Source organism: Schistocerca serialis, chromosome 2, assembly GCF_023864345.2.
Source record: "Schistocerca serialis cubense isolate TAMUIC-IGC-003099 chromosome 2, iqSchSeri2.2, whole genome shotgun sequence".
NCBI classification, from domain to species: domain Eukaryota; kingdom Metazoa; phylum Arthropoda; class Insecta; order Orthoptera; family Acrididae; genus Schistocerca; species Schistocerca serialis.
The window spans coordinates 455,888,084-455,902,745 of NC_064639.1; the positions used below are offsets into that span (position 1 = coordinate 455,888,084).

The following is a 14,662-nucleotide window of genomic DNA, read 5'->3' on the forward strand; positions in this document are numbered from 1 at the left end:
CACCTACCGCTGTTCCAGACACTGACGCCACATCTCTGGCGCCGGCACTTCAACATCCGCCGCCCAACGCAGCACAACATCCGCCTCCTGACGTTGTTCCTCCTCCTCCGACGAGGACGACCCGTTCTGGACGTCGGGTGCACTTTCCGGCGCGGTATCTCGACGCCAACGCTCCGCTTCCGCCCGGGGGGCTGATGTAGCGACGCTGCCGTGCGCTAATTCAAGCTCGCCGGCGTGTGTGTGTGCTGTGCGCATGTGTCAGTGCTGTGGTGTGTGGTCGTAATTACTGTACACGACGTCAGTGTAGTTCCGCGCCCAGCCTCTAGAGGCGCTGTGTTTTCTAGCTTTTATATACGTTCTGTTTATTGTTATTATTCCTTGTTTTTTGAGTTAGTGAGTAGTTCCGTGTCTCTTGACTGGTGTGGACGAGTACTGTTTTCTCTCCTAACTACGGAAGATTCCGAGGATTAAGGATCCTCTGTATAGGGCGGAAGCAAATTTTATAGCTCGGATCTGTCCATGCATGCCGGGCGTCGTCAGATACGTACTCGCAATAAAGTTATTGTTGCTCAACTGAAGGTCTTCATTCTTCCGAATCACGTTAGGCAAAGGTTGGATAGCCACCAGTTTAGCTGAACCCGACAGATTCAATCCCTGGTTTGTCCTAGTATTTTTACCTATTATTTATCAACTCTTTCACCTGTGGCAATGTTTGTTGATGTGAAAAATCACAGTTCAGCATCCACAATGTGAAAGACCCCTACATAACTGGCTGGGTAAGTCAGTTCAAAGGCTGGAGAAAGACGAGGAAGACCTCCAAAATTACCATGCTTAGTAAAGCACTGTAGTGTTCGAAACAATATCCAGATTACCGGTAATGACTACTTTACTGTCTTTTTATGATTGACATATCTTCTTTGAAACCCTAGTTTCCTTCTTTTTAATGAATATATTGTATTTTCTGAAAATTGTATAATTATGAAAATATCTATATTCAAAATTCTTGCTATCGTAAGAAATCTGAAATGTTTGAAACTTGAGAGGTAATCTTTTCAAATAGGAAAAAAAAAAAAAAAGCTGGTGTCATTGTCAATCAGCCCTGATTTTTTGTTCCAAAAAATGTGTATTTTTATATATGTTTGATGTTCCTGAAGAATCAAGTTAGTCAAGATCACTAGCAATTCTTTTTATTACTATGACCAGTTTCGACAGATGTATGCTGTCATCATCGGATCTTGTAACATTATTAGTTGTACACATTTGTTACAATACTGAAAGTCACATGGTCATTTTGTTTCAGATAAAATGTGGCAGGGAAAATCAGTGTGTCAGAAATAAAAGCACACATAATTAAAACATAAATGTTGTGCTGGTATCGCTGCGTACATTAATCCAAAGTTGCCTTTCATAAAAGTAGAACCTACCATTATGCCATTTTGAGGGTATATAAGTAATAGTTAAAAAAATTCATTCTCTATGAGTTAACTAACTTTGCTTTTTTATGTTAATACTGAAAATGTAATAACTTTGTATTTTACGTTTCATGAAAGCTCTCCTATGTGCATCTTTGAATAGGTGTGGTGAATAATGGCATAGACAGTCCGCATAGTGTTTACAGTGAACAGTGTTTATAATAGTGGTCAAGTCTTCACTGAGTGAAGTTAACGCTGCAACAAATACAATCACTTGAGCAAAGTTCTAATTGGAAATTCATTGTACACAGAACATGTACAACAGCCATTCCAACATTTACTGTAAAGTCCACAAAGTCTGTGTAGTTTACTGTTCAGTTTTGTTAAAACTAAAAGTATACTTTTAGTGCATTTCACCTAGCTCCATAAAAACACAGCTTGCAGCTGCAAAATTCCTTGTGTCACACTCTGAATAGAGAATGTAACAGTATTATAAATATTACTTCTACTGTACTTCTGTATGTGGCATTTTTGAACAGTAAAACTGACTTGATATATTGGTTAACTGAAGATAATAAATTACCATGTCACGATGGTTTGAAACAGTTAGGCGACATACCTGGAATGCATTTTGGAGGAGTGGGGTTTAGGTTCTCATCTGGTGACAATCAAGATGTAGTTTTTCTTCTGTCCTGCAGTCCATTTTGAGCATATTTCACGATGGTTTCAGTTAAGAAGGCTATGGCTAATTTCTTGCCCTATCAGTCCTCACTCAGAAGTTGTGCTTGGCTTCTAATGAGGTCATCGTTGAGAGCTCATAAAATCTTAATAGACAATCCTTTTATCTGTTCAAAGCACAAACATAACAGATATTGCAGTTGAATAGGGTCAAGTTGTACACTTCTATAGTAAGTGTTATTTTTAGATCAGGAAAGAAATCATTTCTGCAAAGGCTTTTCAGTTAAAGTAAATATTTTTATTTGAACGTGCTGTTTGATCAGTTAGTACAACAGTAGATCTATGTTATGCTGCCACAGTCACTACAGTTGCCTAGGTTTTCTTTTGTTGGTGAATGTCTTGTGAATCTCCTTTTAAACAAGTTTATAATTGTCACCTACTTTCATGCACATAAATAAGCAGAAACTCTCATTGAACACCAAATTTCATGAATTATTTTTAAAACATAAAAATAGTGATTTTAACACATTAATGGAAAGTCCTGGTAGAATCTATCAAAAATAATTCATTCTAAAGCTAGCGAAGATTTAAGTCTTCCTGTTGACGACTCAGTGCTTCTACTATTCAGTAAGTTGTTATCTACATCTACATGGTTACTCTGCAATTCACACTTAAGTGCCTGGCAGAGGGTTCGTCAAACCATTTTCGTACTACTTCTCTACCATTCCGCTCTCGAATGGCACATGAGAAAAAGGAACACCTAAATCTTTCCGTTTGGGCCCTGATTTCTCTTATTTTATGATGATGATCATTTCTCCCCGTGTAGGTGGGTGTCAGCCAAATATTTTCACATTCAGAAGAGAAAGTTGGTGATTGAAATTTCGTAAATAGATCACACCACAAAGGAAACTGCCTTTGCTCCTAATTTATTTACAAAACATACAAATTTGTTACTAATATTTTAAGGCCTATTATGAGGGGCATAACTGTCACTGCTTACGCACATAGCAATGAATTTCATATTTCTTAATTTGTGTGTACGGGAAGTATGCCAGATGAGAAAAGTCTTGCATTTAATGTCACATTTAAAGATAGTTAATGTAATTTGTGATATGGTATTTAGTAACTGTGTGTTTTTTTATGAAATTCTGATTTGGGGGATGGTTGCAGGACTGGCTGCAGATGTTGGTGTTCTTCAGAGGCTTCCAAAAGTGACTGGAAATGATAGCTTATGTCGAGAATTGTCTTACACAGCACGTAAACTTTTGTCATCGGAAGCGAAAGAGTTTGGACTTCTCAGCAAAGTTTTTGATGATAAAGAAAGGTATGTTGGGTGCTGATGGGTATGTTAGATATGGATTGTTAAAACTTAAATTTGTTATTTTCCACATTATTACATTAGATTTTTTCAGTTCAACAGCAAACTGCTTGCTGTAGTTCCCAAAAAGTAAATTATATTTATAATGTATTTAATGTTAACAAAAGAATTTTGGCAAAATCGTGGTGAGACTGTTACTAGTGAAAATGTTTTCAAATTTCATCTGATTATCTCCATTCGAGTTTTTCACTACAAATAAATGATGGGAAATTTCCTCAGACCAAGTGAAGGGGGAATTGTTCTTAAAGAGAACTGTTCTTAATCTAACTTAGTTAGAACATACTTTTAAGAATCCTACTGCATGAGAGATAAAATACTAACAAAAGAAAAGAACATAAACCATGTTTTTGAGGTGGCTTGTGCAGTAAAGAACATAATTTAAAAACCATTTTATTAAGCAATAAGCTCATGTTGTTGTTGGTGGTGTTGTATTATTATTAAATACACTTGTTTCCTACAAGTAAAATATCACAATGTGCAGTAGTAATTCCAGAGGTAGAAGGGCTGCTGGTATTAAAAAATAAAACCAGTGATGCTTATTTCAGTAAACTCTGGTACACTTTTCTTATTTTATCTTACAGTGCTGATCACTATGCATATTTGTGAAGTCGTCCATAGTTGTATTCTCGAAGATTGACAAAGATTTAATTAGAAATAACTACATTAGAAAACATTTTAACTGTTCTTGCAGGTATCGTGCTTCCCTCTTCTCCCAATTATGGGCATTTTTAACAGAAAATGAGCAAAGAGAGATTCTTTATGAGACAGAATTAATACTTGAGATGGAGAACATCCAAAGAAGATAAGTGCAGTTTATCACTGTTTCGTTTAGAAAATGTCCAAGTGTCACTGAGATGCTCTTCACTCTCCAGTGACAGATGTTACAAGAGAGACATTGCGCATCATGAAGAGGATTATTTTCAAAAATCTGGGAATGCACATTCAAAGCAATGTATTACTACACAGTCCAGTCATGTTAATGTGACCACCAGTCAAAAGGCTAAATAACCTCCTTCTGCAGTGTGAGATGTGCAGGAAGAGTGTCAATGAGTTTGTGGAAGTTACTGACAGGGATGTGGAGCCATGCTGACTCCGGTGCTGTGGCTAGCTGCTCTAGGCTCCTTGATAGAGGATCTCTGGTGCAACAGCCCAATCAAGGTGGTCCCATAGATTCTCAATTGGGTTTAAATCTGGACAGTTTGATTGTCTTGAAGTACGGTAAACCCACTCTTATGCTCTTTGAATCATGTACACACACTGCGAGCTGTGTACCATGTTGCGTTGTCCTACTGGTAGATGCCATTATGTCAAAGAAAAACAAATTGCTTGTAGGGGTGGATATGGTCCCCACAGAGAGATGCATACTTGTGTTGATCCATTGTGCCTTCCAGAACGATGAGATAACCTGGAGGATGCCATGAAAACATTCCCCGCCCAATAATGCTCACTCCTTCAGCCTAAGTCTTTGCTTTCAGACATACACACCAATGGCCATCTGTCTGATGGCGCATACAATGTAATTCATCTAAAAAGGCCACCTGTTAGCACTCAGTGGATGTTCAGTTGTGGTACTGGCTTGTGAAGTTCTGCCTTCGCCACCAATGAACAGCAGTTAGCATGAGTGCTTGAATCTGGTGCCTGTTTGGAGCCCTGTACGCAGGAACATTCGCCGAAGAGTCATTGAGGAGAGTTAGTTTTGGATACCATCATTTCGCCGTGTGTGGTGTACTTTAACCACTGGGGCATGTAAACAGTTTACGAACATAGCCGTTTCAGAACTGCTTCCACTCTTCGCCTGTCAGACAATGTTCTTCCATTTTGGAGTCAGATAATTCACTCATTTTTGCATTATGACAATGACTTGCACTGTCTTCTGCACCCCCACCCCCCTCCCATTGCCCCCACCCAAATGCTTTACATACTCTCCACTGCCAGTGCTGCCACATGCTGTCCGTGACTCGTTATTGCACATTGATGTCGAAAATAGGCAGAGGTCACTCTCAGATGTGATATCCATATGTGCAAAGGAATAAATATGACCCTTATGTGGGTTTTATCACTGTGCCATCATACAGTATGTTAAAATAAGTTAGTGCAACTGTTTGAAATGAAAATACACATTATGTTGTTAGCTTCTTAAAATCAAATGGAACTTTAGTTTACTGTTATACAATCAATCTCATTTAAGATGCTAACCACACCATGTTTATTTTAGTTTCAAATAGTTACACTACTGCATTTTAATCTGTTGTTTCGTGGCACCGCGTTCAACACACACTTTTTCTTTTTCAAACTTACTCTTCATATTTCCTTGTAACAGTGTTTCTTTTTCCTGTTCTTGTTATTTCCTCAGCCATTTTCTCCTTATCTTCACAGTACTGCTTTTATCTGACATGAGCTATACATGCCAATTGAAGTTCCCAAGTAATAATTACAAAGTAAGCCTTCCTCTCACATAAATTAACCACAGCATCTCTTACAGTCAAATGAGAATCCAATGTTCCTTCACACATATTTGTGGTGCTTTCATTCAAGACGTTCCCTAAAAAAGAGAATCCTCTTACTACACCATCACTGCCAAGCGAAACTGCAAGTGCATTATTCACAATTTTTGTGACAGTAGGGTATATGTCTTTGCAAAAAAATTACTCCAGTAAACGTTCACTGGGTTCTTGTCACTACCTGATCTTTCTTGTGATATGAATAGTTTCTCTTTCTTCTAATGCCAGTAATTTCCATTCATCAACTAACACATACTCGCTGTACTCAGTTGGAAGAATGTCACTGTTTCTTCTTGCACTCTCATTGCAAGATGCAAACATCAAAGATAATACACATAGATTTATCCAAAGAAGACTTGACCAAACTGTGTGTACAAGCAGATACAAAGTGCTTTCTAGCCTGCAGGGAGTTATGGCATCTTTCTTGTACGCTTAGTTTCATCTTCTATAATTTCAAGTATTATGTTTTTTTTAATGGCAAGTACTACTTACCCAAAATGCCCCAGACTCAGTGGAGCAGCAATAAAACAAAATTGATTTGAGGGTGTTCTGCTGAGTTGTGGGAGTTCATTGCAGATTAGTTGCATTAAAAGATCTCTCCTCTGAAAGAAACCAGTGGACCATGAACATGTGTTAGCCTTGGACAAGCAAAGATAATTTGTGTTTTGGTAGTTTTGTCTTTTAATAGTTTAACAATATTCTTGTATTGCAAAGAACTCAGCTTGCTTTTGTGCTGTGGCATGAACTGAAGAAGGTATTTTTCTGCAGCTGACCAACAGTCTTAGTCTCTCTCCAGCTAGTCCTAATGTCACACATTTAGAGGAAACATGTTTCATAAAACAATGCCCTGGGAGTTTCATGTCTGATTGTATTTTTCAAAATTTTCCCGATGAGATGTTTGGCCATCAAAAAAATTAAAGAGAAACATTATATCTGAAGCATTTTCACCAAAGTGTTATCTTTTTCGGAATGCATTATGGATCATATGTATGTTATATGTTCCAACATCAGTTTTCTGTTTTCTTCCTAACAGGCTCAGAGAGGCATTCATAATATGATAAACAGTTTTGTTAACATTGGGTCCATCACCATCCATCACCAACAGCTTTGAATGAGAAAGCTGTGCATTATGCAAGGCTTAATTTAACTCAGAGTAAATATGACTAACAGTGGCTTTGGCGGTGAAGAAAGTCTGTAGATGTTTTGACATAATCATTTGTTTGGAATCGGACCAGTATATACCTACAATTTGAAGCCACCCTTGCATTATCCTCAAAACTCCTCCAATATCATTCATCAACTGCTGCTTCAAATATGCACTAAAGTATCACATATTAAATATGTTGCCTTTGTTCTTGAACTGATGAACTCAGAAGGACCGCTTCCAGGAAACACTGCCTCAAAGGTTTCTTTGACATGTGCGCAAGCTAGGTGAACAGCAGAGTTCCCTCCAATCATTTTCAGACACCACAATGAATTTATCCCAGAAGCAGCTTGTCTAGCAGAATTAAGATGAATCGAAAGTGTAGCTCCCAGAGATGAAATTACAGCATCAGTGCTACAACCATGACGCACTGAAGACAAATGCAATTGTGAAAAACTCTGTTTCCCTTTACACTGTTCTCTGTGCCTCTGAGTAGGAGCATACTGCTGAGCAGCACCAAAGCCAATAGTAATTTTTGTCAACTTCAAAAAGGAAAAAATAACTCCGTTGTGTACGAAGGATTACGGATAAGTAGTAGTCTTGTGTAGAAATTACTTATTACTTCTTCAAGGAAATATATAGTTGCTAGATAAGTGGATTTTTCTTAAGAAGCCATTTTGGTTCTAAACAATTGTGTTGTGTTGTCTTTGTTCCGAATGTTTATGATTGAGCTGTAGATCAGCTTTTCTGTTATGTTGGAGGAGATGGACAGAACAGAGACTGTCTTTAAATTTTGTATTTGTTATCACCGTTCTCAGAAACTGTGACTATTAAGCTGCACTCAGTCTTTCAGGAAAGTTAGCTGTTTAAAATACCTTATTAAATGCAGCAGAAAAAGGTTTCATGAATACATTTTACTCAGTCAACTGAGGGGAAATAATCATTGAAACGATTTGTAATTTCACAGTGATCATGTTTTAAGTTCCCATCCAGTGAATGTTGAAGTAACTGTAGTATTTGTTTCTTCCATTTTTAAAGCTATTTGTTATAGCTAAGTGGTATATGCACTTTGGCGAATGGTAATGTATAATTGCTTCTAATTTTAGTTTTCAACCTTTATAGTATTCGCAATAATCATTGAAAAAAGCTTTATTTATGTTTTTTACTATATTTTGCATTGTTATTAGAATTATTGTAATTCATCTAGCAGCTATCATTATTGATCTAGCTACTTTTACTTGTATATTTTGCAACAAAAGCTTTCTTGGCCACTGAGCAAGTGACACTGAAACATTAACAGCACCAGAAATCAGTGGCAAAACAATCATATGTAGAACGTGTTGCTAAACACACATTGGCCACTGATATTATCGCTATAGTTTAGTCTTTTACATACATACTATTTCCATTTTTGTTTCCTTGGGGATCCAAATGAAGGCAAGCTGGAGAGTAATCAGAAATGCCAAGCTCAAGGGTAGAGTCACCACAGAAAAAATTGGTAAGTTGTCGTGGTGTCATCTGTTTCCATGGTTGATTCATCAGTTGACCAAATTCACTTATTACCAGATATTACTTTTTTCTAGTACATAATTTGTCAGCACATAGATATTTATTTCTACAGTAATTCAATGTTTGCTACAGTATTTCTTGCCTATGGAAAGTAGCATTTCTGTAACTTCAGTTAGGAAGCTTTCAAAATTGCTCCAGTCAGTTTGTTCACATAATTAGTTACTAAACATTCATTTTTTTCCATTTTAAATTTGTTTGCCACTGCCTGGTTTGTTTTTTAGACTGAAAGCAGTATAGAATGTCATGGACACATTTTCAAATACTAAACCATGTCATCGTGTTGCCAGTGTTCAGGTATGACTACTACATCTGGTTTAAATATATAACACTATGCTTATTATTTAAGTTTGTTGAATTACATTGGGTGATTCTATGCCACCATTATGTCACAGTTATTGAGAGATAAATATCAAATGCTTTTAAGGTGATAATTAATTTTCAATGCTTCATTATTTATGGCACACAACTGTACCAGATTGTATCTATGTGGATTATTTACAATAACTATTTTCTTGTGAGCTAATTCACCAGAAGTATTTATCAGTCTACTGATAGCGTGCTTGAATCCTGGAACCAATGCATGAATTTCCTAATATGGCCAGTCTGTCATTTGAAGGCAAGGTTTACATTATCTTGCACATAAGGCTTCATAATTGTAGTAACTCAGTTTTGTGAAATTATCCTAACATATTTTCCAAACTTAATATTGTCTTGATTGATATAGTGGAATATTCATTATTTCTTAAATAAGGTGATTTTATATTTGCCCTTTTCTGATAAGGGTGCAATGTACAATGTTTCACCTAGCCCACAATTATCCTTTTTATGGATTATGGCCAAATGACAGCTGATAATCACTGGGGCCTGGTTAATGTTCAAAGGTAGAACTCATTCTTGTAGAAGTAAACTTGAAACAAATCACATATTTGTATTATTATTATTATTAATTTATTCACCTAACCATCATTTTACAATTATAAAAATTTGTTATTTTATACAAGGAAAATATAAGAAACATCTTTTTAGCGACAAGAGTACAGGGCAGGTGGTCAGCTCTGGGCTTATTGAAGGAACCATCCCAGCATTTACCTGAAATATTTAAGCAAACTAAATCAGGATGGCTGCACAAGCCATGAGACTCTGTCCTCCCAAATCTGAGGCAGCATCTTAACAAATGCACTACCTCATTTGGTTATACCAACATACATTTCTTTTATGTTTGTACATACTTGGAACAAGTTTGCTTAATCTTGATTGTGAATATTAAAGGGTACATCCCCTCAACAGAATCACAGTAAAATAATTTGCATTTTGTAAGATAAGAACATCATTATTGAATATGGCACTATTGTTTCAGTATGATGAAAGAGGCATTTTCTGTGGCTGCCTCTATAGCTTCGCACAGTCCTGTTGCTGTCCAAGGTACTAAGAAAAATTTGGTATTTTCAAGAGATCACACAGTACAGGAAGGGCTGGACAATATTGTAAGTACAGGCAGTCTGGTGATTTTTTCAATGGCATAGTGTCTCTCTCTGCTCTGCTCTGGATTATTGATGATAAATTCCATTATTGAATATACATACTGAAAAGCTTTCATCAATATGTGCACAAAAAAGTTGTAGCATTTACGCCATTCACTGACTCATGTTTTTCCCTGAAGTTAAGGGATAGTACCTCTTCAGAGTAAGATTTAAAAAAGATTTAGGATGCAAGTTAAAAATAAATTCAAGGCTAGAAAGAAGCACTGATCAGATGGAAGTAAAAAATGTAGATTGAAAATTTATGTACAAATAGATAAACCAGATTAAATTAAGTAAAAAAATTCTCCATCTTGGAAAGCTAAGGTTACACAGTAATAGACAAAAGTGTAAGTTACTTAACAAAGACAGGTGTTTACTTAACAAAGACAGGTGTACAAACAGCAGAAAGTACTGCAGATACAAAGTCAACCAAAAAAATAAAATCTCAAATGGAACAATGCAAATGCAACTGTTAAAGAAAAGGCAAGGGATTCTAGCAAATGATTATAGAAGTTGAAGGAATATACAAAATGAAACATAACTATTGGGAAATGTCTCAGAGAAGATGAGAAATACGAGGGCTATCCACAAAGTACATTACGTTTTGGAACTTAAAATAAATAAAGTATTGGAAATTTTTTTAATTATATACAGATGAGAAGCCGCACTTAAATACTACTTTTCTACATAGTTGCCATTTAAATTAAGGCACTTATCGTAGCGATGGACGAGCTTGGAAATTCCTTCGTCGTAAAATTCGGCTGCCTGGGCCTTCAACCACGTGGTTACCTCTTCGTGAAGCTGTGCGTCGTCATCAAAACGCTGCATAGCCAACCACTTCTTCATTGCTGGGAATAAGTGGAAGTCGCTCGGTGCCAGGTCGGGACTGTACGGCGGATGAGGAAACAACTCCCACTTAAAAGATTCGAGAACTTCACGAGTGGCATTTGCCGTGTGGACCCGGGCGTTGTCGTGAATCAGCAAGATCTTTGAGCCCAATTTTCCCCTGCGCTTGTTTTGTATTGCTCTTCTGAGGTTGTGCAGAGTTTGGCAATACCTTTGGGAGTTTATTGTAGTGCCTTTTTGCAGGAAATCCACAAAAATCACACCTTTTCTGTCCCAAAAGAGGTAACCACGTGGTTGACGGCGCAGGTGGCCGAATTTTACGACGAAGGAATTTCCAAGCTCGTCCATCGCTACGATAAGTGCCTTAATTTAAATGGCAACTATGTAGAAAAGTAGTATTTAAGTGTGGCTTTCATCTGTATATAATTAAAAAATTTTCCAATACTTTATTTATTTTTAATTCCAAAACGTAATGTACTTTGTGGATAGCCCTCGTGTAATGAATATCGGTATAAGAAGCATTTGAAAACAGTAATAGTGAGAAGAAAACAAAACAATTGATGTTGATTATTAGTCAACCACAATATTATTGTTCCTGTTAGAGAGGCCCCTTCAGTTGGCTTACCATAAGTTTTTATTGTGATATTTCATGAGAACACACTGAATATTTCATGAGAACACACTGAACCACTTGATAGTACATGTACAACTATCTTGAAATCACCCACAGTGCACAACTATCTTGAAATCACTCACAGTGCAATGTGTTTTCCTTAGTCAACATTGTACTTATTTATGTAGTCACTGTGTGTCTAAAATATTTTGGTCGGATAGTAGACACCATATTACATCAGTTAAAATGAAGGTTAGCACTGTTATTAGAAGAAAAGAGAGGAAATTATCCAAGGATGCCACGATCCTCTAAAGCATTTGAACATGTCAAATGAAGAATCGAAGACAGACAGGTATTGTAGTATATGCCATGTTAGGCCCTGTCTTATCTCTGGAGGTTGTTTGTCAACTGAAGAGGTGCTGAGCTGTTTATCACCAAGCCTCTTGCAGTATCTGGGGGTGCAAGCTGTGCCAATACATTGCACACAGTTTGCGGTAAACAGCACTGCAGTTGCTGGTCCTACTTGTGTCTGTGTGGTCACATGTCCACGTGAGCATCTCACCTGTTTTCCTCCACTGATGGGTACTTGAGTCACTGTTCTTGATGGCCAGTTCAGGTCTGGGCACCAGGTCAACCACCAGTTGCCCTCAAGACTACAATTTGGGCCACAGTGCCTCCCATCGCTGCTAACCATCTTGCACTTCACCAGAATCACAGCTGCTCTGGAAGGTCCTACTTTGCCTTCATGTGGATCACAGCCACTGGATTCTCCTCAGCCAATGGACTTTCTTCAGCCACTCGACTTTCTTCAGCTACTCTGGAAGGCCCAGTTTCACTCACAAGTTCATGGCCTCATGGGGCAGTGTTGCTACAAATCCATGGCTCCTCTCTGCTGAACTGCTACTGACGATCATGCACTTTATCATAGAGGTCACTTGCTACATACCGTCGTAGGACATTCAGTTGTATTTATTTGGTGAACTTTGCCCTTTAAAGCTGTACTGAATTTAATTCATCATTAATAAACAAACTTTGTCCCTGTAACATGTGCATATCAATCACTATCTTGGTACACCATTCGGTCAAAGATAATTCAAGTGGCAATGATGATTACGGTTTCATGATTCATTGCTCTTCCCTCGTTCGCCATATGCTTCAACTGGTGACCACAATACAAGTTTCGTGATACCTGTGACATTTATAGTTTGTGTGAATTCTCAGTACACCACTTACGTATAGTTTGCTGGCTGCGGTGCCAGCTTCTGGTCTCATCTGTCACCCAGCTGCCTCCCCTCTGCTATGCTGAGCTCGATGCTGCCCTGCCACGTTGCATTTTGCATGTGCGATGTAGCCATGGCCAGCCCATGTTCTGTGAGTTGAGGTGCTATCAGGTGTTTGTTTGTGTTTCTTGATGTGTCTTCATTAATTTTTGCTGGAACAAGGCTTTGTTCTTTCTCGCTTGTTTGATTTTGCTAGTATGTTAGTTCGTCTTGATGGGGCAGCATTTTCTTGTCCTTCTGTTACGAGTCTGTATTTGATTCCTATTTCAGCGCGAGTGTATCCAACCATCTACCGGACCAGTAATTTGATGCCTTACTATAGTGGGATTGTGTCAACCCATTTTTTTCCCCCCCTCGATATATGTACATGTTTCTCAGCAGAAGTTTTCTTTTCTGCATAGTTTGATCAGTCCATTCATGTGTTGTTCTAATGGACATTCTCTTACTTACTGTTGTAAATTTATGAATTTCTCATTTTTCTGTGTTCAGTCAGATTCTCGTTCACTTGCAGTGCATTCTCAATGGGAGCTATCATTGCTGGCAGCCCTCCAGTTCTGGGGTCAGGCAGTTCCTTGTTGCCTTCAGCCCTTTTATTCAGGGGCAGATAAATTCAGGAAATGCTGCAAAGCATCACTCGGCTCTGTTAGGCTCTCCAGTTTTTCCACAGTGTTTGGACAGCGCATCCTGGAGTTGTGCATGTGGCAAGCTGGGCCTCCTGCCATCAAGTGTGATTATGATGTTTTCATGCCATACAGCACTCTGTTCTTATTCCCAGAATTCCACAGACAATGACCCCACTCAATTCGATGATGTTTCCTTCCCTCAGTACACTGTGGAAAGAGGTACATGCCAAATTTATGGGAGCAAAACATGTCCCTCAATACTTGGTAAATATTCAGATTTATGGGAGTAATTTTAATTTGATGAAACAATTACATTTTGTCAAAAACACTTAAGACAGATTTGGGAAGGTTGATCTGTGGGGAAAATGCAAAATTATTCATTATTAATTAAAACTTTCTCTGCTGCTCAATCTACAGCTCTTCAGGCATGTGATCATGTAGGTGACATACCTCTGACCATTGCCCCACATAAAACTTAGAACATGGTCCGGGGAATCATCTTACACACTCCAGATAGATGAGGAGCTCTGGACTAATCTCCAGCAGTGAGGCGTACATTTTATATGACGTGTACAAAAAGGACCCATGGATAACTGTATGGACAGGGACGCCTTTGAAGGAAATGTCCCCCATAAAAGGATAAGACCAAGGTGTACAGGTGTGACTGTGAAACCATCGCCTATGAAGTGCTTCAGATGTTTACGCTTTGGACATACGTTGTCCCTACGCTTGGTGGACCCAAAATTCGGCAACTGTGGATTATCACTCCATGAAGGTATCCTTTGTGAATATCCTCCTTTGTGTGTCAACTGCACTGAACACCACCCTCCACATTCGCCAGTTTGCCCAGATTCAAGAAAGAACAAAAGATCCAGGAATACAAATCTATTGGCTGCCTGTCATATGCTGAAGCACAGAAGGGATTAAATTCTTACACCTTGTGGATATGATGATTAAGTTCCCCAAGATCACGACCATTGCTGCCCCCTCTCCCCCAACCTTCCCCAAACTAAATCTTGCACCACCCTTCTCTGCTGTGGTTCCTGCAGTAACTTCTTTGGGAACCACTTCCTGCACCTAGCCAGAGAAGCATTCTCC

The 14,662-nt window shown here is 38.2% G+C and overlaps 1 protein-coding gene across 7 annotated transcripts in view; it reads left to right on the plus strand.

The window, feature by feature from the left end:
• LOC126457347 (delta(3,5)-Delta(2,4)-dienoyl-CoA isomerase, mitochondrial) overlaps positions 1 to 14,662 on the plus strand; it is a 93,610-nt gene that overhangs the window by 72,445 nt on the left and 6,503 nt on the right. For all 7 annotated transcript variants that reach the window (XM_050093573.1, XM_050093575.1, XM_050093571.1 and 4 more), the window contains exons 6-7: positions 3,261 to 3,414; positions 10,040 to 10,166. In XM_050093573.1, coding sequence (XP_049949530.1) covers positions 3,261 to 3,414; positions 10,040 to 10,166 — 281 coding nt within the window. The remainder of the gene's footprint in view (positions 1 to 3,260; positions 3,415 to 10,039; positions 10,167 to 14,662) is intronic.